Source organism: Esox lucius, chromosome 20 (assembly GCF_011004845.1).
Source record: "Esox lucius isolate fEsoLuc1 chromosome 20, fEsoLuc1.pri, whole genome shotgun sequence".
NCBI lineage: Eukaryota > Metazoa > Chordata > Actinopteri > Esociformes > Esocidae > Esox > Esox lucius.
The window spans coordinates 12890390-12918386 of NC_047588.1; the positions used below are offsets into that span (position 1 = coordinate 12890390).

The 27997-nt window shown below is 38.9% G+C and overlaps 2 protein-coding genes across 7 annotated transcripts; both read left to right on the plus strand.

The window, feature by feature from the left end:
* Positions 1-237: 237 nt before the first annotated feature.
* On the plus strand, positions 238-11561 carry LOC105021889 (neurexophilin-1). Its single transcript, XM_020040818.3, has 2 exons — positions 238-541; positions 7920-11561. Exons 1-2 carry the CDS (start codon positions 491-493, stop codon positions 8724-8726), a joined length of 858 nt encoding a protein of 285 aa, XP_019896377.1. The 5' UTR covers positions 238-490; the 3' UTR covers positions 8727-11561.
* Positions 11562-19858: 8297 nt separating this feature from the next.
* ica1 (islet cell autoantigen 1) lies at positions 19859-27996 on the plus strand. 6 transcript variants are annotated; one of them, XM_010889882.5, is made up of 14 exons: positions 19861-20727; positions 20826-20855; positions 20968-21142; positions 21477-21549; positions 21956-22079; positions 22712-22910; positions 24123-24248; positions 24333-24431; positions 24551-24660; positions 24797-24834; positions 24968-25027; positions 25163-25441; positions 26518-26610; positions 26854-27995. In XM_010889882.5, exons 2-14 carry the CDS (start codon positions 20839-20841, stop codon positions 26973-26975), a joined length of 1515 nt encoding a protein of 504 aa, XP_010888184.2. In that variant the 5' UTR covers positions 19861-20727; positions 20826-20838; the 3' UTR covers positions 26976-27995. The 6 variants fall into 6 exon arrangements, with proteins under 6 accessions (XP_010888189.2, XP_010888184.2, XP_019896298.2 ...); XM_020040739.3 differs by having other exon boundaries at positions 19861-20257; XM_020040738.3 differs by having other exon boundaries at positions 19861-20022; positions 20138-20855.
* Position 27997: the final 1 nt, after the last annotated feature.

The following is a 27997-nucleotide window of genomic DNA, read 5'->3' on the forward strand; positions in this document are numbered from 1 at the left end:
TCAACTCCTCTCCTCCCACACTCCCTACTTCTCCTCCAGCCCTCCCTACTTCTCCTCCAGCCCTCCCTACTTCTCCTCCAGCTCTTCCTCTTTCTTTCCCCTCTCTCTTATCCCTCCCGCTCTCCTTTCTTCTCTCTATTTCTCTCTCTCTCTCTGATGCCCAGACCGTGCTATATAAAACATCACAGCACACTGACAATCAGACCTAGAAGCTCTTCCATTCACACAGCATTGCCACTAATCCTGCAATAAAGAATTCACCGTTCAAATCTTACAATAGAAAAAACTTTGATTATTAGATTTTTAACCCTCGCTCAGTCTAAAGATTGGTCCTTGCTATTTGCCGGGTCTGTTTTGAGATTCCTTAAGATTCATCACTAGGTTAGTTGTGGAATTGCTTTCATTCAGTTGTTTTCAAAAAAGGGTTTATGTTGTGTAATGGATTCTGAGTAGTTTTGACAGGTTGGCAAGTGAAGGACTACTGGGAAAAATGAAGTCCACATGTTGGTGTGTTGTTCTTCTGTCATCACTCCTCTCTATAGTAAGTAAAATTTTTTCATGTGTCCTTCAAATTCTCTCTTTAAAATCTTCAGTTCAAAACTACCAGCTACACACAGTAAATTTATAGATGTTGTCGGGGCCGTAGTGTTCTTCACAATGCCTTTTTACTGGTGTTTGGTTTTGTGTAAATCTATACTTACTTTTCAGTGCCTTGGACAGCACCATGCTTTGGAGATTGGGTTAAATGAGTTATACTATAGTATTATGTGTAGAGAGAAACATGTTGTCATTCACATTCCTGTGTTGTTGCACATTTCCCACATGAGACACATAAATGAGTTACAGGTATTAAGGATTAACCATAGCTTGTCCCATTTTGACATGCTTGACATTTTGTATATATTGTTATGACTTCACAGTGTCATAACAATGTATGTGTCCTTAATCAGGCACAATAACCCTATCAACAAAAAAGCAATAATATATATATATATACATATATATATATATATATATATATATATATATATATATATATATATATATTATTAATAATATTTTCTGTGAAAAAGTATTTTAACAAAGTTGACTCATCTTCAGTAGTTAGTTTGGGTTAACAGTACTTAATTAGCATAGTGATGGAAATAAGTTAATTATTATTAAGAATTTCTACAACTTAATTCCCGTTATCAAATTGAATTTGCAGTCTTGAAAACCATAAACACAATTTCACACTTCACTAAGCTCACTAATCATTTTATTCCCTGAACTAATGAAGTGTTCCCTTTTTTAAGAAACGTTTTATTCCATGGATTATGATGCAATTATATGAACTAATACTATATTACTGTACAATGTCATTACGGTATTGTAAATGTGAAATGTCGGATGTTCTCAAAGTGTTGACGATCACTGTGCTACCAGCAGCTCTCAATTTTACCACTTGATGTGAGTGTTTTATTCCATGCAGGCTTTGCCTCCAAATTGCTTGGCCATGCTTTAATGGGGTGCTCATAATTGTTTCGTGCTTGGCGCATCCTAAGCTCTAGCCTCCAGGTCCTTTGACAGATTGACAGACCCATGGGAACCTCTGAAACTTATTTTGGATGCCTTTGAACCAACTCGTGTGTGAAATAATATGATTATGTATTTATCCTCTGGGTGAGTTGGAGAAACTAGAGGCTAGTTTTCCCCCCACACATGATAACACCCCATAATCCAACTGCGTACCATTGTTATGCTCTATAGAATTCATACTGGTAATATTACCCTAACCGCTCCAAGTAGTACATTGTGTTGGAGAGGCTCCCATTCTATTTTACTTCTATTTCATATGCTTTAGTGTAAAGTACATACCCCCTCAGGTTAACATGGATAGACTGTGGGTAGACAGCTTAGACAGTGGAGAGACAGCAGATAAAAAGCATGGAGACAGCGGGTAGATTGGAGAGACAGCAGATAGACTGGGGAGAGACACCGGAGAGATGGAATAGAAACCAGATAGACAGTGGAGACACAGTGGAGAGACGGCATAGAAACGGGATAGACAATGGAGAAACAGTGGAGACACAGTGGAGAGAGAGTGGAAACACAGTGGAGAGACAGTGGAGAGACAGTGGAGACACAGTGGCGACACAGCGGAGAGACAGTGGAGAGACAGTGGAGAGACGGCATAGAAACGGGATAGACAATGGAGAAACAGTGGAGACACAGTGGAGAGAGAGTGGAGACACAGTGGAGAGACAGTGGAGAGACAGTGGAGACACAGTGGCGACACAGTGGAGAGACAGTGGAGAGACAGTGGAGAGACAGCATAGAAATGGGATAGACAATGGAGAAACAGAGGAGACACAGTGGAGAGACAGTTGAGAGACAGTGGAGACACAGTGGAGAGACAGTGGAGAGACAGTGGAGAGACAGCATAGAAATGGGATAGACAATGGAGAAACAGTGGAGACACAGTGGAGAGACAGTGGAGAGACGGCATAGAAACGGGATAGACAGTGGAGACACAGTGGGGAGACAGTGGAGACACAGTGGAGAGATAGCATAGAAAAGGGATAGACAGTGGAGAAACAGTGGAGACACAGTGGAGACACAGTGGAGACACAGTGGAGACACAGTGGAGAGACGGCATAGAAAAGGGATAGACAGTGGAGACACAGTGGAGACACAGTGGAGAGACAGCGGAGAGTCATGGTGTTCTCTTGATTTGGTCTCATATTTATCTCTGTGAATGCTGGTGAAAGTAACTGAACCATAAAAACATGAGAGAATGAAACATAGAATCATAAATTATTGTCTAATATCAAGTTATAATTCAGTAAAACCATATTAAAAACAGTAAAACAAGGAGGGACAGATTCCCCCTGGAAAGCTACTGATTAGCAGAATCAAGTGTGTTAGATTAGAGATAGAAAGGCCTGCAAAACTGAGTATCTTTTTGCAGGAGGAGGGCAGGCCACCCCTGCCCTTAAACATATCCTTGGAGATTTGTACAGGCTTACTGAACTTTCATCAAATTCCATTCTGCTCAGTGAACAATAGGATCATGTCCCTGCAGACTTTCTATGTCTATCAGAATCACCTATCATCTATCAGAATACACATTCACTCTTATTATCAGTCTTATGTGAGAAATTGGTTTCTCCCCCATTTTCAGGGTGCCTTCTTCATCCTCACAGTTTGCTCCTCACAGTTTCTGATTGGTTCTGATTGACCAGTGCAGTAAGGTGCACTCTGACATTCCTTTAGGTGCATCCTATAGTTAACAAATAGAAGGAAACTCAGAATCTCTTGTCAGGCTAATTAAATGTGTGGAGTAGTCCTGATTTTAACACTGACATCTTTCAATGATGCATCAACATTGCGGTACATTTAATTTAACTGCAACACACATTCTCCAACCAATGTGGTTTAATGTTAGATAGTTATGGGATCTCCATACAGTACAATCTCTAAAATGTCAAAATAACTTTCATGCTTCTTTGTGTAAGAGCTGTACTTTTGATCAAGATCATAATATCATAAGGCTGGGTTAGGGTTACTGTAACCGATTCTATTAAATTATGACAGTCCAGGCTAAAAGTCAATCAGATCTTTGTACTTATAAATATTTTCACCCACACCATAAGACCAGGGCCAAAAGAGGCAGAGGGAAACAAATTATTGCAAATGGACATTCTAAGATTAAACACACAAAGTCATTATATTAGACTTAGAGATATTATTCTAAACTTAATGGACTGCCTGGGGGATTTAAACAGGACAAATCTGACTATAATCTTCACACCCAGATGTAGTTACTAGCTTTTAATGGTACCATTTGGTTGCAAAAGGTAGTCACTTCAACATGCAGTAGCTTTTTTGACTGAATGAAAAAACACTTCCTAGGTGTTCTATTTACTGCTATGCTGTCCTATCAGACCAATACATTGTAGCCATTGGGGTTCAAACTACAGGATATTTCCTTCACAGTGGAAGCTAATATACTAGACTTTATTTCCTTCTCAACAGGGAGAGGATTGTCTTCACAGGTAAAGATGGCCATCAAGTTCATCCACATAAAGGTGAGATTTGGAAGTGGATGATGAGCAAAGCCTCCAACTTCACACCAGTATACCTCTAAGTGAAAACCAGTTTCTCCACCTCCATTTACCCCCATTGGAGTAAAATTGTTTTTCTACCGATGCTCTTGAACAGAGCATATTGGCCTTTCCACTGTTCATTCAGACCAGGCTGCCTTGATGTTACAGCTGGTTTAGTTAGGAGTGCCTCAGTCTGTTTTATCTCTGCGGTGTGGATTACAGCCTGGTTCTAATTTGTGAATTGGGGGTCTCTATGAATGTGCCACAGAGCCCTCTAATCCTGACTACGCCAGTTTGCAGCGGCTGTCAGGTGCTTTAGATGAAAGCTAATGGTATGTCACACTGTTGAAATGAGTATAATAATGCTCACACGAAAACAGGACTTAGGCCCAGGAAAGAGCTGAAAAATGTGAGAGATACTCTATACAGACTAATTGTGCATACAATTGCCTTGGTGAAACAGTTTTGAATCCACTAAAGGTGCTATATGTTGTTCAAATGGAAAACTTAAGCCATTCTTCTCCGGGTCGCCCTTGGAAAAGAGGTTTCTAACCTCAAGAGTCTTCTCTGGTTAAATAAAGGTTAAATGAAAAAATGGAAATGCTTGTCAGTCCTTCCAAGCAGAGGGATCCATTGAGATTGAGCTTCAGTAATTTAGCGCCACAGGTAATTACAGCTCTAGGAAAGCTATATTTCATTTGGTCATTAGAGACCCCTGTGGTAATGAATCAGGAGAAAGCCATGGGAAATAAATTAGGCTTATTTGAATTATGGGTCATACCTCCTATTGAATGGAAGAGAATCACTCAAATGACCTATGTATTTTCTGTCTGTGAATATAACAACAACAAAATAATTGGGCAAATTGCCAAAGAAAATACTGTAAACATAATTTGTAATCTTGCAGTTTGATTTAATTAAAACTTTAACAATGTGCTTCATTACGAGATGGTTATTTTAACTGGGTTTTAGTGATTTGAGCTGTTCTGAAATATTCACCTTGATTGACATAGTTAAGGAAAAGTTTGAAATAAGTTTGCATGACTATGATTAGTATTACATTATACAATTTGATTTGTGGTGTGGTTGTGTTGTGTGGTTGATTACATTTGGCCGTTAGCAGGTTTTAACTAAATAATTTCTCTTTTTTAATCTCACGTGCAGAAATTACAGCTCCGGAAAAAATGAAGAGACCACTGCACCTTTTATTTTCCTCTCCAAAAAAGTCGAAAAAAAAGGTTTTGAGTGAGGAAACGAAGGGTTAAAATTAAGAGACCACTCCAAATTGAACACCTCTGTTCCTCAGTCAAAACTTTCCTTTTCAACTTTTTTGGAAAGGAAAGCAAAAGGTGCAGTGGTCTATGCATTTTTTCTGGAGCTGTATAATTTCTTTACATTATTTGCACAGTATTGCTGACACGGCAGAAGGTGATGTGTGAATGTTTCAGAACTGCAAGTGGTGGGAAAATACATTTCTCAAAGTGCATCTTACATGCAAGCAGTTTCATGTGACGGAGACAAAAATGCACATTAGACATTTAGAGGAGGGATCTAAAGATGTTGCATGGGCTCTAAATTTGACTGTTTGTGTCTTTGTTTAGTAAAACACAATTTAAACCAATAAACCCATAAATCCTATGTGCAGATTTTGCCAAGTTTAAAACAATCCTCATAAAATTAGGTAAAATGTCACTTTTGAATTATGTTTCTTACTAAGTAGTTTCAGAATGTTGACATCCTCCATGCTGATTGTGGTGTGTATAATCTCTGCCATGCTTAACACTGTGTTTTCTGTGACCATTTTGATTTGAATTAACCGTCCATCGAGTATGTCAACAGCAGAAAACTATAACTTTTTCCAATTTCCAAATTGAAATTGGGTCAGTATATCTTTCGTTTGGGACTGTTAAAATTGCACTAACTGAGGCCTGGTGTCTGCTAAAGGGCTGTGAATTATTCGCTTAGCACAGACCGATGTGAATGGGTAGAGGTCAGACGTGGCTGCCTTGTCTCTTTGCATGATTTGAGAAAACTCTGAAGGTAGGGAGGGGCAGTTCCCTTGCTGCTCTATAGCATGGCACAGTGGTCATGTAATTTATGAAAGTTTTTTTGCACTCTGGGTGGAGGACATCATGGAGTTGCCAACTGTGATGGAGAGATGTTGGAGCAGACTTCTCCCTGGTGGAAGAGCAGCTCAGTCTTATCGAGGATGAGCTTGAGGTGGTGGGCTGACTTTCATATATTATATATTATTATGACAAAACTGTAGCATAAATATTTGGAAATCTAATTTCAGACTAGCTGATCTGCAGTTAGCTCTGATGGGAGTGTAATGAGACTGGCAGGAGAGACAGCCTTTCCATAGTGGCTGGTGAACCCTCAGCCTTATGGCCCATAGCCCAGAGTGGCATTGATTGCGACACAACACCAAGTAAAATCAATATACAGTGATAAGCAGCAGAGGCGTTGCCAGGATCACAATACATTCGGGGATTAGCCACCCCCCTTCCCCAGGGTTTTGAATGTACAAAACTTCGATGTACATGCTAGTGGCCTACACGTCTACATTGTCATACTGCGATCGGAATTATAGATGAAAGAATCAGGAGCTATTTTTTTATTATTATTTTCTTTGGTCAATTTAAGATCCGGGGCTATTCATAAAAGTTCCGGGGCTACAGTACCGGACACCCAGGGCTAACGATGACACTGATAAGCAGTAATTGTTATTTTATGAACATCAATTTTAGTTCAGTTTTGAAATAGTCTTCTTAATTATAAACTATAACAAATATATAAATTCATCATATAAAGTAAATGTTGGGGGCAAAACAAGGATTACATTGGCATTGGATTTGCTGCCTCAAATTGGCATTGTCTATATTTTTAACAAAGTAATTTACACCCAAATCCAACATTCCCACCTCACAGATAGAACTATATTCTCTGTGCAAGCTGACTACCCTATCGCAATGTCATCCAGGGGAGGAGAGAAGACCTTATTCTCCCTGTATTGATCCGGGGGTAAAGGTACAAAATGTAAAATCTTGCCCTGATAGATCTGCTGTCACGTTCCGCAGTTGGGGTTATACCATCACTGTCACCATTCTCCGTGGAGTGCAGTGGAAACCGTAGCCTGCTCATCTGTACTATTGTGAGGGCCAGTGTGAAGGAATCATCCATCATCCGTTCAGGGTACATTCGGCAAGTAATTGTCTGGTGTTGCATCACGTCTGTAGGCTCCTAAATAAACGCTTCATTTATCTGTATGTATCGCAGCATTGGAATGCCCTCACTCTAGATAAAGGACACTCTTCATCTGAGATAGCACATACATAGTATGTGATTATGTAACTCAGTGGTTTAAAGATTTGTTAATTTGCTCCCACCTTGTGGAAGTTAGCCGAATCACATTTTAATACCAATCGCCTTCTAAACACCCTCGCTATAAAATACATAAAAAGTGATTTAGATGACACAGTGATTCCCTACTGTATTGAATGCTTGTTTTCTCACAGAAATGAATTGAAATAGGTATACTTTTAGCAACCTGGAAATGACAGACTTAATTTGCTCCCATCTGGCATTGTTTGTCTATGGGCATAAGGATTGATGATTACATATCTAACTGTCCTTGATGGAGGAGAGAGGGGCAGCTGACAAAATGTTTTTTTACCAATAGAAATTCTGTATTTTAGGATGTACTTTTTTATGGGAAGCACTTTCGAGCACTCTCCTTCCACTATTACCGCAATATATACATTTTCTGACATCACAATGTATAACATTCTACAATAATGATAAATAATAGTAACTATTTATTTTCCACAGGTAACTATTGTCGATTCATCTGCTTCTGGAAGTTCTAATGTTCTGAAGACAGAGAGTCTGAAGTCGAGAGCGAAGGACCTCTGGAAATCAGACACCAGTAAGGATTTATCCATCAGCCGCCTGCTCTCCCAGTCCCTTTATGACAAGAACCTTACTGACCTAAATCAGAACTCGTACAAGTTGAAAACATACTCTAAACAGGAACTGGATCTGAACTACGACAAGTTGGGACCGTATTCTAAACAGGAACTCTTGGACTGGGTCTACAACACCTCTGGCCTCAATCCTCCCCGCTCCCGATCCAAGAGAAGACCCATCGTCAAGACGGGCAAGTTTAAGAAGATGTTCGGTTGGGGCGACTTCCACTCCAACATCAAGACAGTCAAGCTCAACCTGCTGATCACGGGGAAGATCGTTGATCATGGCAACGGCACGTTCAGCGTCTACTTCCGCCACAACGCCACAGGCCAGGGCAACGTATCGGTGGGGCTGGTGCCGCCAAGCAAGGCTGTAGAGTTCCAGCTGCAGCAGTCAACGGTGCTTGAGCCCAAGGACACCAAGCTGTTCAACTGCAGGGTGGAGTACGAGAAGGTGGAGAAGGGCACCAGGAACTCCCTGTGTGCCCACGACCCCTCACAGAGCTGCCCTCAGGAGCAGACACAGAGCCACGTGTCCTGGCTGTGCTCCAAGCCCTTCAAAGTCATCTGTATCTACATCTCCTTCTACAGCACCGACTATAAGCTGGTGCAGAAAGTTTGTCCGGACTACAACTACCACAGCGACACTCCCTACCTCCCCACGGGGTGACTGGCTGAGCCGCTGCGGGAAAGGAGCGGAGACAGGGCACCGGGTCCTGAGATGTGTCAGTCATTTGAGCGGTAGGCTGGCACTGCCCTGAATAAAACAGGGGGGATGCTGTTCTGTTAGACCTGAACAGTTAAAAAGTATTATTAAAGCTAATGTATCCCTGCTGCTTGTGCGATCGCTACACTGAGCAGACCTTCCCTATGGCCATTGTACAAGCATGTAGGACGCAACATTTCCTGGCTTGGTTAACTTTCTACTCGTGTATTTCGAAAGTGCTCAGCTGGATCACTCCCTGAAGATTTGCAACTATGTAAATAATAACAGATAAATCCCTTACGTCATTCTTTTTTTTCTTCTAATTGGACTCTTTGTGTTGATGGAATAATATTTTGAAAATTCTGTCTCTGTTGTTATCCATTTCTGTTTATTACTGGTAATCACAAAGTGGAATCAAATAAGTAGATGTCAGCTAATTGTGAAGGAGAGTGTTAGAATGCATTAAGACTGGCCATCTTGTTTGTATCTGAATAACCTAACGTAGCAGGTGTAAAAAAAAAAAAACACCCCACCTAAAACCAGATCCACTATGATGGTGTTGATAAGACTGAAACAATATCTTTAGAGAAGTTCTCTTCTGCATTGTTCAACAAATATAGGAAGCACAAAGGAGGTATTAAGATAAAGTCTACAATTAGTTGTGTTACATTTTAAGATTTGTTAAATTCCAGAACTAGTTGTAATGAACAAGATGTTTCCACAAAATGTTCTGGAACAATCTTGAACCAACGTTAAGGTATGTTTAACTCCAATTTGGGGTGGCGAGGCGAAGAACATTGAGTAGCATGTTTATAGGACTGTGGCCATGTTGACAAAGGTCCTCAGACCAGAACTCAGCCTCAAACCCTGACCACTCCTCAGCTTCATGTGTGAATGTTTCATTAAATGAAATGTGGCAGAATGTTAAAAAAACTGTGAAAGCAGCTCTTTTTAAAGTCCACAAACAGAAATTGCACCACGATTGGTAACATCTTTTAAAAAATATTTATTTATTTTAACCTCTTTAAAGTTTAACCTCTTTAACTTCTTTAAACTTTCTTTATTCAAATTATATTTTCAATTATTTAAAATCAACGTCTTGTGATTTCCCCATGAGAAAATAACATGTCAAGGATTCACTGTCTATAATTGCTTAAAATAACACTGATAAAATTAAAGGAAACTACAGCATGCAAGGAGCTGCTTCGAAAGGCATAAACAGGTCATGCAATAAACTGCAGGGTTCGCACATTATAACAGCCATATAATCTCACTTCTGATACCAAGAATGCAAATTCTGGATGATTATGACAGTGATAACACTATGATACTGGATTTTTGATTTGGCCATTAAGCTTTCATTATGCTAATGTGATGCTTGCAGCAGATTGTGAAACATCTACAAAACCATCACTGTGATCGCCATCCCTGTGTGAGAGCATATTGTCTGGGATTTACTCAGATACAGTAGGAATAGGAATCCATTATGAAATGGATAGGCACCTGGAGGTATAGTGCTTTATGCTCTTTGCAAAGTACAATGAAATAGTGAATTATTACTATTTATGGTATTTAGTACTGCACACTTGCAAACAGACTCATTTAGAGATTTTGACACAACCTAAAAAAGGAAAGCTATGTTTGACAAGGTGCTGAATAACTAATTGTACATTTACATGCAATGTTCTTTACATTTTCCTGTGTAGACTGGGGACCATTTGATGAGATGGTTGAGAGTGTTGAAAGAGATTTATCATGGTAATGAACAGAGCTGACAGAAAGAAATATTAACATTTGACTCATAAATTGAGAGCAGTTATCTGTCATCATGGCTACTGCATGACAAATGTTTCAGATTACTTTTTTGAGAGACTCTTCCATTTTTATAAAGAGTCATCTTCTACACAAGGTTGACTATTTTAATATACTGGAGCCTCTTCTTTTACAGAATACACTACTACTTGAGTTATAGTAAATATTTTCAAAAATATATACGAGAAATGCTTAAATTGCAATCTCATTTTTATGAATTAAACTCTGTCATTAATATACTGTCATGATTTACAAAATGATCAAGTTATAATATACTGTCATGATTAACAAAAGGCTTTTAATTATGAAATTATCAGCCGTCCCAGATCCAGTGCTGATTGTTTAAATTGTCCTGGGCCAGAATCATGCTCCACTCCTCTGGTCTCCTCCTGCTCTCAGAGAACCTCCTGATTAATGTGGTCCGGGAGGGAGCTGTCACAAATGGCAGAGGGAATCAGGGGATTTCTACTTCAGAATCCCAATGACACCCAGCAGCTGCAATGAACAGATGACTAACCACTGGCCTTTTGCCTGCCATTGGAGACTGACTGCTAGATGGGGGTGAGCTGTAAACGTTGCCTTGACATTTAGGTGGATTAAAAAGTTCTTCGGATCTGGCTTTCCTGGTGCCAGAGGTAGTTGGCTTCGTAATTATTTGTCGCTTGGTCTTTTTTTCTGGAAGCTATGATAAAAAGTTGCTGTGTACCATGCTCATTTACAGTCCTTCACTTATTGTATGTTGGACCACTTCGTTAAATGACTTCTGTATCGGATATGACATCTGCATTACTGACCAAATAGCATATCACTCACAAACCGATAATCAAATTGGATGTCAAATTACTTATTTGAGTATGTGGAATTGGAATCTAATTCCAGTATGATTCTTTGCTGTCAGTTCATATCATGTAATATTATTGCAGCATTCATTTCATTTCTTGGATTGAATATGTGGGGTTCATTTCTGTGTGAAATACTGACATATTAAAGCTCTCTGACAATGTCTTGTGGTTTTTGAATTACAAATAAATTGCTCTCTTGTAAATGTTATTACTATCCTGGAAATGAAAACTCACTCATTGTGAATATCTCATATAAGGTTAAACTAGAGAGAATTAATTAACCTTTGTCATTTTAATTGCTTTAGTGACAGCTGTCCTTTGGCGATGGAGCTATACTAATGCACATACTGTGGCTTGTCAATTACATTCCCAGTGAATAGATTAAAAAGCCACCATGGATAGGATCATTTCATTAGTCTGAGTTAATGCCCCTGGGCAGAACTAGGTATGAACAATTCTCCTCTAAATATGCTGCAAAATGAACAATACTATTAAGCCCATATGAATAGAATGAATTGTGGCAACATGAAATTAAGTTTACGCTCTATTAATCCTTTCCAACTACGTGTCTCACAATTTGGCATGCTAAACTTTTGTCACTTACTTCCAGTCAAATTGTTGCCATTTAGAGGAGGCCGTAATTCTATTCAATGCTGTATGGAGAGTCTTCCAATCTGACGTAATGTGCAATCAGACCAACATATGAACATCTGTTTATGACTCTCTCGTGAGTAGTCAACTTCCACACCTACACAATCTCACATTTTGTTCATTAGCAGTTTCTGAAGATATTTTTACATTTTCACATTGTCAGCTGGTATAATTTTCACACAATGAAAGGATATTTCCAAAATATTTCACTGTGTGCAGGTGAACTATTGTGGATTTATTGCTGCATTAGAATAAAGACAGTGAGTCAATGAATTTTTTTTCCTACAGTAGGATACCAAATGTTTACAAGAGGAAGCGTTTTAAAAAGGTCATTTTCACTCAAATAATGTGAAAATGTCAATATATCGCCTCCATGCTTCACGCTTGGTATGAGGTTCTACTGTTCAAAGGCAGTGGTTTGTTTTTATCACACATGGCATCTGGCATTGCAGCAATATCACTTCACTTTTAACTCATCTGTCCAGAGTACATTGTTCCAGTAGTTTTGGTGTTGACAACAATTGGCCACCGAGGTGCTGTCTGGCAAACATCCGTCATGTGTTGATATTCTTTTTTGAGAGCAGAGAATTCCTCCTTCCTGAACTCTCATGCAGACTAAGTTTGTGGATTCTCTTTCTGACAGTTGACTTGTGAATTTTGACATTTATTGTGGCAAGAGAAACCTGTAGATCCCTGGATGTTACCCTGGGGTTCTTTAAGCATTGTCAGCTATTGGTCAGAATTTGGTGGGATTACCTGTTCTATGTATATTGCCAGTGGTTTGAAATGTTCTCCTTTTGTAGATGATCTGTTGGAATGTGAAATAATGTTTGGAAATGGCTTTGTAACTGATCCCAGTCTCATTGGCATCAATAATGTTTCCACGGATGGGTCTTTTCATCTTGGCATGAGTTACCACACACCCATATGGTTAAGATCAAACCAGACCAAATTCATAATATTTATGGAATGCTGGACCCTCCCAAATAACTCTCATGATTTTCTAATCATTTGCACCTGTTTTGGTGCACTTGATTCAAATTTTTGTTAAGATTTCCATTTGTCCAAATATGTAAAGGAGTGCGCTCTCCATGGGGTGTATTTACTGTATGCAAGGCACAAGGCCAAAAACCAACATTGGATATCTGTGATCTTCAGGTCTTCAGGTGGCACTGCATTAAAAACTGACACAATTCTATAGTGGAAATCACTGCATGGGCTCTGGACCTCTTCCAAAAACCATTGTCTGTGAACACAGTATGTCGCTGTGTTCACAGACTTCTGAAGAAGAAATCATACAGTTCCGGAAGAAATTAAGAGACCACTGCACCTTTTTCTTTCCTTTCCAAAAAAGTCTAAAAGGTTTTGAGTGAGGAACAGAAGGGTTCAATTTGCAATGGTCTCTTAATTTTAACCCTTCTGTTCCTCACTCAAAACCTTCCTTTTCAACTTCTTTGGAAAGGAAAGAAAAAGATGCAGTGGGCTCTTAATTTTTTCTGGAGCTGTATATAAACAAAATCCAGAACCGCCGCCTTCTCTGGGCCCAAGCTCATTTAAGATGGACTGAGGTGAAGTGGAAAACTGTCCTGTGGTCTGAGGAATCAAAATCTGAAATTATTTTTTGGAATCATGGATGCCACGCCCTCCAGACTAAAGAGGAGGGGGACCATCCAGCTTGTTATCAGTGCACAGTTTTGTGATGGTATGGGGGTGCATTAGTGCGCATGGCATGGGTGACTTGTACATCTGTGAAGGCACCATTAATGATGAACAATATATACAGGTTTTGGAGCAACATGCTGCCATCTAGACAACATCTTTTTCATGGAAGGCCTTGCTTATTTCAGCAAGACAATGCCAAACCACATTCTGCACCTATTACAACATCATGGCTCCATAGTAAAGCAGTCTGGGTGCTAAACTGGCCTGCCATTTAGCTTTTGATTGTGAAGATAATAGACCGATTTAAAAATAATGGCTACTCAGCTGGCGGGAAATACACTGTCTCTCATTTACCATTACATTAATGCCTCAATTCAGTCAAAACAGCACTGCAATTTCAATGCAAGAGAAAATCGAATTAGCTTACAAAATGTATGTAGCAGACAAGATGTTTCTTTACACATCAGAATGAATTCCCAAGCCATGACATCCACTCTACTGTATTTCACAGATGAACTTGTGGACATTGTGGTTCAGTTGGTTCTCCACATTTTCTTCTCGCCACCGCTCTGGTACATTCTTGAACTCTGCAGGCTAATTTAGGTCATTTTCAGCAAACTGTATCCTGGCAATTCATTTATTGAGGCTAACTAGTGGTTTGCCCTTTGATGTTAAGCCTTTGTAGTTCTGCTGGTGGTGTATTTTACGGGGCCTACCTCCTTGAAAGGGTTCCTGATCCATTGGACAGTTGTGTTTTTCGTCATTATGGTGAGCATTCTTCAGTCATCAATTTGTTGAGGTCTTCTTTAGCCTGCCTGGCTATTTGCAATTTGCTGACATCCCTTTTTTTACTTTCATTGACACATCATTGGTCCTCATGTTGACAGACACCAATAGCAGACTCCTAAGGTGAAAGCAATACCTACAATCAACACTAGGCATTGACAGCTCTCTTGTGCCTGCACAACTGATGTGACAGAATACACCTGACTAACCAGAAAAACATCTCAAGCCAACTGTCACAGTACTTTTGTTGCGCCAATTCTTGGGAAAATAGCATATGCACAAGTAACCTCAAATAAAAATGAATGTTATAGTATTTGTTTAACTTCAAATCCGTTTTGGACAATAGAGAATAGAAGAGAATAATTACTGTAAGTATAAAAAAAATTAAGTTAAGGATCCCTGATTCATGGTGGTTGTGGTTGGTGGGTGTCCCTTTGGTTGAAGCTTGGCAATGTGGGTGGATTGATTTCCTGCCTGTTGGGCCCTACAGATAGGGCCACAGTGTCACCGGACCCCCCTGTCTCAGCCCCAAGGTCTTACGCTGCTATATTATTGTGCTGGGGAGTAGGGTCAGTTCTCCTTCTCTTCTATAAATCCTTGTAGATATAAGGAATGCATTCTGGTCATGTTTCCAACTCTGGACTCTATTAATTATTTCAATTTGTACTCTTAATATGTTCACCCGGCCACAGCCAGAAGAGGACTGGTCACCCCTCTGAGCCTGGGTCCTCTCTAGGTTTCTTCCTAAATTTCGGCCTTCTTAGGGAGTTTTTCCTAGCCACTGAAATTCAACACTATTGTTGTTTCCTCCTTGGGGTTTAAGGCCTGGTGTTTTGTAAAAGCAACTGCTGATGTAAAAAGGGCTTTATAAATAAATTGTATTGATTAATTGATCCATTCCACTGGCTCCTGTAAAAATATGTGAGGCATAATCTTGAGGATTGCATGTCTCTCCTTCGTTCGTCTTTCCACAATCTGTATTATCAAACCCAAAAGGGACATTGTCTGTACCTCTGCACGGCCCTGCTATGGAATGTCACTGAGAAGAGACAGCCACCTTGTCTGAAGATATTTGGTAACATTTAAATCGCAATATCAAACATATCTAAACATTTAATTATGGAAAACGGAATAATGATGAATTAACGAATCAATTACTAATGAACTACCTACTGATGTGCAGGGCACCATGCTTAATTTGAATTGCTCTGTAGTAACCTGGCCCTCTGATTATATGGCAATGACACGATGAGGGCCAGCTTGTTTTTGAGCTCGGGGTTAGTTTGCGGTTGATTTATATCTCTAGTAACCTCTCCTCCTGCCTCCACCACTAAAGGTGAGATGGAAAGGCAGTGTTTGTGACAGAGATGGACTAGGTGCTGTGCAGAGATAGAGGGATGATGCACTTGAAAATGCATCACCATTAAATCAAAGAGTAACCTTGGATGAGTCAAAATCGGTGCCAACACACTGATGTGGATTCTGCCCTCGGTGCCACATAGCATGCCAAACAGCATGAGGACAACTAACCAGACACTGGCAACAGCAAATAGAATGATACAACATGTTTTGCATTATTTTCTTTTGTACAGTGAAATTCAGATAAAGAAAAATGTCAATACAATACTTAATAATATTTGCTGTTGATTTGTTAAGTGACTTTGAAATTGGGTAGTTTGAACAGTGTCAGGGCTGGTCGCGCATGCGCAAAAAGTAACTGACCACCATTAACTGTTGATAGGACATCCCGACTTAACCCCAAAAATCAACACTTGTAGCAACATGCCACATCATCATCACTGGTTGTCAGTAGCAGGGACTTGAAAGCCTGTTGTAAATGGAACCATAACACAGTATGTTGAAGTGCATGGAGAATTCCCATGAAGGGTAAAGGATTATGGATTTTGGCCTCTAAGCTGCCTGGGTGCCCAGTGAGGATGTTTCTTTGCTGCAGAGTAATCTTCAAACACAAGCAGAAGAAGTGATGAATCATGACTGGCACTGAGAAGTTAGGCTCTGAATCAGGATAATCTTCTAGTGACAAACTTGCGAAAGGTAGAGAGAAACAGATTACTTTTTAACAAGATGGATGGAGAAATTTAGATTTTAAGAGTGGTTAAAATGGTCATTACCCTCTAGAAAGAACACCATTTCGGGACAGGACTGGGTTTCAGATTAACGCCTTCATCAGAATTTCTCTCTCCAAATGTAAGCCAAGAAATCAGACTGGTAAAGGGCACATGGTTACAGTAATAGTCGAAAACATGTTGTCAAGTGAGCTGTGTCAAATTTTGCCTTTAAGGATTTAATTTGTATAGTTTTCATCAATGTCCACCCTGACAATGGATTAAGGGTAGAATGTCTGACTCCCTATCTATGAATAAAGAAATGACCAAACTTAATAATCTGTTTAATATTTAATTGTTTTCTATCACATCCAGATATAGCTTCACTTAACAAAGTATACAGAGATTCGAGCAGAGGATGTTTCTCATTAATAAAATCACCGAACCTACAGTACCTTTAGAGAAAGAAGTCAAGTCCATTTGGAGATCTGTGGCCTCCTCTATGCAGAAAAACAGATTATTCTGTTTTTAACCAGTGAAGTAAAGGGTAATGTGTGAGGTGCATACACACCAATTTGCTCAATTAATCTTTAATTGTGGCATTTGTTAATGTTGCAGAGACTGTGAGGGGTAGAGTGAAGTCTCGTAATAAGGTACAAGACTGTGACAAGGAAAACTCTCAAGAGCTTAATGGAGATTATGCTCAAGGGGACACAGGCTGCAGTAGGAGAATGACACTTGTCTCAGACAGAAAGAATCAATCAGGCACGTTGCCTCCGGTTTGATTTAGATCTTCATAAATCGATAGCCTTTCTCTGAGAGTCTATCCTGATTGAATTGAATTGCCAGGAAGAAAAAGTTTTTTAGATGCTCCGTTTACTTCTTTAGTGTAAGTACAACCAATTAGTTTTGATAACATCTAGGAAGTTGAGATAAGGTAAGTGCAGTAGAAGGAAAACTAGGGTTGAGGACATTAGCATTTAAGAAGATTATGGAGATCAAGATTAGGATAAGACTACGACATTAGCCCAAACCTGGCCTAAAGCCCTCCTGTGATGTTAAGGTAAAGCTTGAGAACTTCTTGGAGGAAATAGTTTAAATCAAGAGTAATATGCCTATGTTATACGGTCTGTGTTAAGAACAAGTAATGCTTTGTACTGTACGTAGAATCTCATCACAGACTATTCAGACAACATCTTGATCTAGGTTCATATAGGTTATACTTTTGGTGGATTCACATAAGACATTTTTACATCTTTTAGTGTATAAGTAAATACATGCAGGACTGATTAATACATTCATTTTATTTTCCTCTTTACAAATACATATCCCCTAAAGCACATTATCCAATACGATACATACAGGTGTGTTACACAGATAAAAAATGTTTTACACCAATACAGAGATATTACAATATTCTTTCCAAATACAAAGATATGTTACATAGACACAAAGATCCATTACACAGAGACAGAAAGATATCTTACATACCATCTTGTGGAAAAGTAAGTACTCCCCCTGGATAGTTGACTTTTCTGTACATATCTTCACTTCAACACAGATAAACGTAAACAAATTTAATAAATTACATAGATTTTTTTTTTTCAAAGACAAATCAAAACATTTTGGGCCAATTTTCTTTATAAAATTGATTCAACTGTGTCATGGTTCAGGGTTTTCTCTCGCATGCACGCCCGCTTCGAGTTCCCTTAAAGTAGGATTGAGATCTGGGGTTTGACTCAGGCATTCCGTAACACTTAATTTCTGGTTTTTGAGTCCTTCTGTTGGATTATTGTCCTGTTGCAAGATCCATGTTTAGTATAGCTTCAACTTTTTCACAGATGACCTCAGCTTCTTCGCAATAATTCTCTGGTACAACATGAAATTCAGGGATGACTGAATGATGGCAAGTTGACAGCAAAGCAGCCCCAAACCATAATGTCATTGCCTCCATGCTTTGGGATTGATATGATGTTTTTCTGTTCATATGCAGTGTTTCTTTTTTTCCAAACATGGCATCTGCCAAACAATTCCAGTTTTGACTTAACTGTCAAGGTCATCTCTTGGGCTGAATTTGGTGTGACGACCTGTCCTACAGTATGTTGATTGTGTTCTGGAATTTCCTCCATTTATAGATGATCCACAGGACAGGGGATATATGTACTTTGAATTGCTTGGAAATGGCACTCATGGGCATCAATAATAATAATCTTTCTCCAAAGGACCTTGGTCTTTTGATCTTGGCGTGATGTGTTACCAAACATCCATATAGTTCAGACAAAACCAAACCAAATGCATAATATCTATGAAGGCTGAACCCTGTCAAGTTACTCTCTAATCATTTTCTAATACATTTTTTCATCTCAAGGAAACTACATTTCTGTCTATATCTTTGGTGATTTGTTAGATGTTGTTACCTTTTCTAAAGTGGTTGGAATTCAGATAAAATATCCATGTCTCCAAGTACGAAGAAAACAAGACTTATTTTCAGGGATTGTACTTTCTTTTTCCCATGACTGTAGAAACAGAGGAAGATATGTTAAAAAATACAGTCCTTTTACTCAACTACAGAAATAAACTTTTACAAAGGTATAGAAACAAATTTGTTACATAAATACCAACTAAAATGTGTTACATAGATACAAAGATAGATAACATAGATACAGACAAAGATACATTACATGTATACATATACAAACATGTTAATTGGTTCAGTCATCAGCAAGCGTTTGGTAGGCCTACTATGTACGAATATGTTAACCTGTAGGCTTCAACAGCTGTTTATTGATTATAACAGAATCATTGAATTAATGAGACAAGTAGTATACAATGCAAGGAGTTTTGTTGGAACGGAACTCTATCCTAAAAGGACTTAGACAGCACTCAGTCAGCACTTCAAAAGGAAAGGGACACTTCATTCCTTGATGTTTTGCTGCCACCCAATGGTGATAGGTGTTACCAAGCTATAGACTCTATTCATTTCCATGATAGCCAACATTAAGTCACTGGTCCTGAGTTGTGTTGCTAAGCCAAAAATGTGTCTCTATTTGGGTCCCCAGGATTACAAATCTGCTAATGCAGATATCCATTTATTTGAATATATGCGCGATGTTTTCACCGCAAATGCATATATAATATTTTTTTTATGTTTTATTCTCTATTTCAAATTAGTGATAGTTGGCTTTAAAATGTGATATTCATTTTCAAATAAATGTATGTGATGACAAGTGTCATTCATGCGTACCTATCTGACCCTCAAACGCGAATGCGCCTTTTTTTAATACGAGCTACGTGAGAGCTGGTGCGTTGTTGCCTGACGTCATTGATTATTCTGCGCATGGAACTACAGAATGAGCAGCTGGTTATGTTATACTGCCAATAATAGTGGAAATGTATGGACGTTGGCTATAGCTAAATTGTATAGCTTATCAAAGCAGCAAGGTATGTGAGTTTGATTTTCAATGTAGAATAATGGTCAAGTGTTATGTTTTACAGCTATAGAGGGCACACCGATTTCCATACGTTGATGCTATGAAGCCTTATTGTGTTTATTCAGGTGCGGCGGCTCAATAAAGCCGGACGTTGCAGCATTCAGAAGCAATATAGCCTACTTGCGTAAACAAAATCGTCTGTTTTAGCGCTACCTTGGCTGTGTGATGATTATACGTTAAACAAGGTGGGTTTGCACTCTTTTAGGGAGAAGTGTTAACCAGTCGACTTATCATGACCATATTATCTGGGGCTGCCGAATCGTGACAGCGTTTTGACAGGCCCTTTCTGGTCTTCACTGTATAGCACACAGACTAGCAAGATAGGTTGACCTGAACCTATTATTGTTTCCTTTTGTAAAATGTTATTGTAGAAAACATGCAAGTGTATGGTTGGTGTTGTTTTAAGTCTATTCAGCGACAGAATAGTCCTCCATTATATTTTTATACCTTTTTATCAATATGTTTACAAAAACATAAGGGTAGTGAATGAAACATTGCCGTGAATGAAGGATTGTGCTATTAACAAACACTGCCCATTATTGTCCACTTAGCCTAACAGGTGGTACAAACTGAATCTTTCCAAGGGGGTTGGATGCCACATGTATTTTCACAGCTGCTATAGTTGGTTAATATTTGACCAGAACCAATGGGCCAGGTAAAGACAGTATGGCTCCACACTCATCTACCACATGTAAAGGGAGTTCAATTTGCCTTGCAAAGCCTTTACATAACTTTACGTAACCTATGTTACAGGTAATCTGGGACAATGGAGAAAAGAAATTAGTGAGTTCACTTTTCAACAGATTTTCGGCATTCATTCAATTGACATAAAAAATTTATTTGTTTTTTTTTATTTATATGACTAAATAAAGTAACACGATTTTGACCATTGCAGTGGCGGGTACTCCCGGGAGTATTTAGATCGCTTTATCGAAAGCCAAGACTCATCTGTGGTGAACAAGTTTCAGCAGAAGTACTGGAAAACCAAACAGAAAATCATCAAGGTCACCGGAAAGAAAGAGGATGAACATGTGGTGGCATCAGACGCAGACCTGGATGGAAAGCTGGAGGTCAACTTCACAGATCTAGAAAATGACCTTTGTTTTGTTACTCTGTTAGGGATACATTATCACTGTTGCACCATTTCTAACAGACATGGGGACCGTTTATTTCCTACTGGAATATATAATTTATGGAATAGGATTAAATTAAAAAGGAATAGAATTCAAGATGCCGTTTAAGTTAATGATTAATTCAAGTCTATTTAATTCCATTTCTATGTATTGAATCATATCTAATTGGTAAAATCCAGGTAGATACATTTAGGGAAACCAGCTAAATTAATGTGATTATTTTTTTTGTTGCTATGACTGTGTAGAAATATATGTTTCCATGTCATTGTAGGTGTTTCACTCTGTCCAGCGAACGTGCATGGAACTACTGAAGGTGATTGAGCAGTACCAGAGAAGAATCTGCTGTGAGTCCACTTTCCATCCATAAACATTTTGTTTATGTCTATTTATAGGGCTGTATTGTGCAAAAACCTCCAAACCATCTTACCCCAAAATTTTAAAGAAAAATCTCCTGAGGGGTTAGTCTTAGAAATGTGACGGGCTCATTCTGAGTTGGGTAAAATAACTTTGGCTGCTTTGCCCCTCACTCATGGAACATCTTGCAGAGTCATCTTCAGCTTAAAGGGTTGGTGCCTCTTCAAATGACAAATTACATTTTTAGTTCAGTGTGATGTTTTTCATAACTTCTTTTATATCTGTATGGTTCTTCACTGTAACACAGGACAGGTCTTTGCAGTAAGAGACCTAAAATAAAAGTAAAACTAAACCCTGTTTAATCCTCTGACTGTGTGGTTATATCTTCCTATTCAGTTCTGTCCCAGGAGGAGAATGAGTTGGGCCGGTTCCTGCGCTCTCAGGGCTCCCAGGACAGGACAAGGGCCGGGAAGATCATGCAGGCTACTGGAAAGGCTCTCTGCTTCTCCTCACAGCAGAGGTATGTACCTGGACCACAACATCAGAGCATAGACAGACAGACAGACATACCGACCAATTGTTTTGAGAGACAGGAATCAGTCATGAGACAGTAAGTTGCATCAGCTGGCTCTAAATGTAAACCAGGGACAAGCTAGGAGCCTGCTATTTGTAGAGAGACAAAGAGAAAAAGAAAATAGTGTACAGTGACAGCTTTGTGTTCTGACAGGCATAGGCCTGTACTGGACTGTATCAACACAGTAAACTCAATATTTGAATAGAAACAGATTACTCATAATCGCAATAGTTTGTTTCTCTGCTTCTTATGGCAATATGCTATGGTTTCCCTGTCCTTTCAGTAAGTTGAAACCTCCTAGGCTTTTGTCTTCTCACTTTTCTGCTCCATCTTTTTTTTTTTCCATTTACCTAGCTAAGTTACTTAAGAACCAGTTCTCACTTTCAAGGCATTAATGACAACATGTCATGAAGATACAGTAGAAAACAGTGAACAATCATTCACTTGCTCAGTGTCTCTATTTTCTAGCTCCTTGTTCTCCAGTCAATCAGTCAGTCAGTCAGTCAGTCACTGACCATACATCATTTGAATGAGAGTTTTTCTCTGTTGTTGACAAATCTTGGTCTCCCCCTTCAAAGGCTAGCTCTTCGCAGTCCTTTGTGTCGCCTTTACCAAGAGGTGGAGACATTCCGCTACCGGGCTATCTCTGACACCTGGCTAACTGTAAACCGAATGGAACAATCCAGGACGGAATATCGTGGAGCTCTGCTCTGGATGAAGGATGTTTCCCAGGAGCTTGATCCAGACACACACAAACAGATGGAGAAATTCCGCAAGGTTAGGATATCTGTTTAAATGACTCTCAATCACTGGATTAGGACTTTTAAAAGGTTATGAATGAAATGTATTAAGCATTTGTACCTGTTTAATTTCAGAGAGAGTTAAAAGTATAGAATTATATTGAAAATGGATCGTGTTAGATTATTTAACACTAGATAGTGTAATTTATATTAAAAAAATAATCAGTTTGACCATACGGATTCAAGATTCTGATGCAAATGAGATTTTGTATAGATTTCTTTGGAATGAAATCAATTTAATAAATTTTAACATGTCTGTAATATAACAAAATATGGAAAAAGTGAAGGTGTCTGAATACTTTTGCAATGCACTGCCTAGTATAGTAGTCCAATCTATTGGTAAGTTATATTGGATCAACATAATGTAGACTACTCCCTTCACAGAACAGCACAGATTGGCTCTAACCAGAATATAAAGAGGAGTGGGAGGCCCCTGGGCACCACTAAGAGGACATACATTAGAGTGTCTAGTTTCAGAAACAGACGCCACCATGGTCCTCAACTGGCAGCTTTCATTAAATGGTACCCGCAAAATACTAGTCTCAACGTCAACTGTGAAGAGGCGACCCCAGGAAGTTGGCCTTCTAGGCAGAGTTGCAAATAAAAAGCAGTATCTCAGACTGGCCAATAAAATTAAAACATTAAGATGGGCAAAACAACACAGGCCTTCTAGGCAAAGTTCTTCCTCTGTCCAGTGTCTATGTAGATATTCCATGAAAAATCTGCAGTTTCCAGCTACAATAGTCATTTACAACATTAACAATGTCTACACTGTACTTCTGATCAATTTGAACTTATTTTAATGGACAAAAAATTGCTTTTCCTTCAAAAACAAGGACATTTCTGAGTGACCCCAAACCTTTGAACAGTAGTGTATTTAGACTAATTCAACAAACTTGTAGTTTTTGGGCCTTGTTCAGATATTTGGCAGCCATCATATACACACTTTATTCTGTATTCATTACTTGCATAGGCCAGTATACAAAATTGTTTTTAGTTAAAATTCTGTATAAACAACTGTCCATTAGACTGCCTTGAGTGAACTCAAATAAACCGGTTAACTCTTTTTCTTGCCCAAGTCTGTTATTCAGGGATCTATGTATCTCATATCTGACAGTTCCATGCAGTAGGCTATGAGCCTATTGTAGAAGTCTTGTCTTGAGTTCAGCACTTTTCCTCTCCATCTCAGGTTCAAGTCCAGGTTCGCAGCACTAAAACAAGCTTTGACAAACTGAAGAATGATGTCTGCCAGAAAGTCGATTTATTAGGAGCCAGTCGATGCAATCTGCTCTCCCATGTTTTAACGACATATCAGGTACACCAGAATATCAAGGAGTATTGTGTGTACAAAACGATAAAGTTTTTTCAAGTTGGGCTTATTTGTATCTTTGTATTTCAGACCACACTGTTGCACTTCTGGGAAAAGACATCTCACACTATGGCTGCCATTCATGAGAGTTTTAAGGGGTGCCAGCATTATGAGTTCTCCACCCTGAAGGTGAGGGAGGCCTCTGTCATATCAGTCGTATCTGATTCATCAGGACTTTAGGACACAAGAACAACTTGTCTTTGTCAGTGTCATATCTTTTGACATTGTCAGTATATTTCTACTTCCAGAACCTACAAGACCCCATGGATAAACTGTCATCTCAGGGATCAAAGAAAAAGGGGAAGAAGAAAATCAAAGCAAAGACAGATTCTGAGACTACTCAGACTGCAGATGGCCAGTAAGTGGAAATCCATATGTGACAAAATTCATATAAAGGCTTAGAGCAGGCTACTCAATACTTTAAACCAAATACATCCTATTTAATGAAGTGTGCTGAACACTAAATAACAGTATTATTTTTATCCATACTGTAGACTTATCTCAATAGATCCCAATGAGGAGTCCAATAAAGGTAAATGTCTATCTACAGTACTTCCTGAATATTTAATTTTGTAAAACACAAATAATTATGCAAATAAAATGACCTGATCATTTTTGTTACGCTACTATGCACATTGTGGTACATACTATTTCATCATGTGCAGTTGGCAAGACACCTTTTGGACAATTTTTTGAAGACATTGACCTCAACAGACAAATGACAGGTAATGAAGTTTTTATTTAAATGTATTCATTATTTGTCTCAAGGTTATATCTTTCATATTATCCATATTAACCAGCTAATATCCACTACGTAACTTTTTGCCATTTCCCACCTCTCAATAAAACACTTCTTCCAGGGCCTGAGGATCTCCTTTCAGTCTTCTCTTGTCAGGAGCAGGAGGAAGGTGGGGAAAGGGACAGCATGGCCTTGCTGAATGAGATTCTGGGCAGCATGTCTCTGGATGAAGGCGAATTCTCAAGGGAGTGGCAGGAGGTGTTTGGTGACGGGGACCAGGGGAGCGGAGCAACAAGTAAAGGAGGCCCAGTGGTAACCCAGCATGAAGAGGACTCCTCCTTCTTCCTCCCATCTCACCTACTGGATCAGAACAAGAACAACCTCCAGTCCTCTCTCTCAGGTCAGAGGTCAAAGGCAATAGATAAAACCAGTGGATGTACTTTAGCAATAAGGCACTAGGGGGTGTGGTAAGTGGCCAATATACCACGGCTAAGTGCTCTATCCAGGCACTCCGAAATTCATAGTGCCTACGAATAGAACATGTATCACCAATATACCCCAAACCAGAGATCCTGTGTTGCTAAAGCAGTTATCTATACAAATAGAACAATAAAAAGTGATGTCATACCCATGATATCTGGTCTCATATACCACGGCAATCAGGATTCGATCCGCCCAGATTATGACATACAATAGATATTAGGAATGTTGATTCATTCATTTTTCCTTGGTCAGGTTGCATTGTTGTTTAGTGAAAAACAAACCATGCGTTGGCTCCATGCGTAGTTCTTCCAAAACACAGGATTATGTGGAGAGAAAGCATGTAAGTGATACTCCTAGTGTAAATGAAAGAAATCCCCAGCCAGAGTATGAAGCATGCAATAGTTGAATTTGAACTTGTACCATTAGTGAAATAAAATGTAACACTGCTTGGTTAGCTTTTATGAATAAGGCCAGAAATGACATAATTATGGCCTTGATAGCTTCTCAATGTTTTTTCCACCATGCCAGAGAGAAATGGTCCCCAAATGACGTGTGAAAAACACTGTTTTATAAGTAAAATTGGCAATTAGCTGTGGGTATGCAACAATCTCTTTCCATTCTGTCTGGCTTGAAATTACTAGCTCCTCATCTGTTTTTGTGTTTGTGTCTATATGCAGAATGTACAAGTGAAGTGAAAAAAATTAACATTTAAATATTATATTTGAATAGAAATCTCATCTGGATCTACCGAACGTTTAAAATGTACCAATGTCTTTCAGTTGATAGTGATTCATGTTCATAGACAATGGGAATTCGCCTTTCATTACTAAATCAATGCATGTTAGTTTGATAATTGCAATAGTATTGTCTACTATACAAAGTCAGTTCCTTTTAAAAGGTCTGTGTGAAAATAAAATGTTTTGGCTCTACGCTGCAGCAAAGATGTGTTAAGTATCCCCCCAAGATAGATCTAAATGTGCATCTCCCTTCCAGATTGGACCACAAGCATTCCACAGCCCATCTCCCAGGCAACAGAACAATCATCTGGAGCCAATCAGAACCCCTCTAGGCCAGCAGTGGGGAGAGGTAGGATTGGGCCAAATGAGTAAAACATATGAAAAGATTTGAAAGAAAGGGTTTGCCTCATAAAAAAAAGCTTTCCTGCAAAGGACCTGTGTTTATGAGTGCTTTCAGAGAACTTGTGGTTTACCCATATTTCCACGAATAGCAAAGCCTGAGTCCGATTGATTCCTGTATTAAACATGACATTGCTGTTCAACATCCAGGTTTACTGTGTGAGATGCTTTGCCCCTGGTTCCAATTTTGCAGAGAAACTGGAGACCTCCAGAGACCTCTCAGCCTGGTTTAACCTGTTTGCCGACCTGGATCCTCTGTCGAACCCAGACGCAGTGGGTAGGAGTGACCAGGAACAAGAGCTTCACAATGCATAGACTGGGACCTCCTCCATGCCTACAGCAGGATGCTATCAGATAACATATTGCACAAGTCTATGGTTACATCTTAATGTCAGCTGTTCTCGGGTCATTCCACAACTTGACCCAGGAACAGCAGTTTGTGCATTTACAGTACATGTGTTCAATGGTATTATAAGATTGACCTTGAAATCATAAATGCCAAAAGATGACCGATGTCATTCACCATGAGGAGTTTGATGTGATGTATCAGTGTTTGTAAGTTAATGTTGTCAGAGAAGGTAGACGCTTTAAACCAAAGGATGTTTGTAGTTACACTTGCAAGCTTTCTGAAAAGGATGAGGATTCATTAATAGGAAAATCAGTATACAAACGGTTGAAATCATTATCTGTTGTTGCTGATAGATCATACATATATTGCATGTTTTGTGTATTCCATATCTATCTGTGTGAATGTAGTTTTATTATTTTTTATCTAAAAATGTATTAATTGAGATTGGGGGCTGGGATTCAGATCACACAAACGGTGTGTTAGCAACACACCGGACAGCTGACAATGCACCTTTTTAATGCATTGTCTTAGATATTCAAAGGAATCATATACATAGTAAACTTTGCATATGACCACAAACATACATTAAAATGAAGTCTGTTATAGTGCAATGCCCTATAATATGCCTTACGTTGAATCCTGGCTGAGGTGTGATGATTAACTAGCTGCACTTTCAGGTACAAACTATTATTTTGCTTGCAGAGAAACCTGTGTAGTATAAAATGTGCATAAAGCACATTCTAACCCTTATTAAAAATATCCCTTTTGGGGATCAATATTTTTTTTTCCAATAAATAATGAAATGCTGCATAAATAAATAAATGTGCCATAGTTGCTGACTGGTTAAAAGCATTTAAACAAGGTTATTAAATAATGTTAATGTATTATGTATAGCTGATGAAATGTGTGCATTTGGATTCTGTCAGTTAATTGTGTGTTTTGCAAAATTAAACTACAACCTATTATAAATAAATGATTGCCATCATTT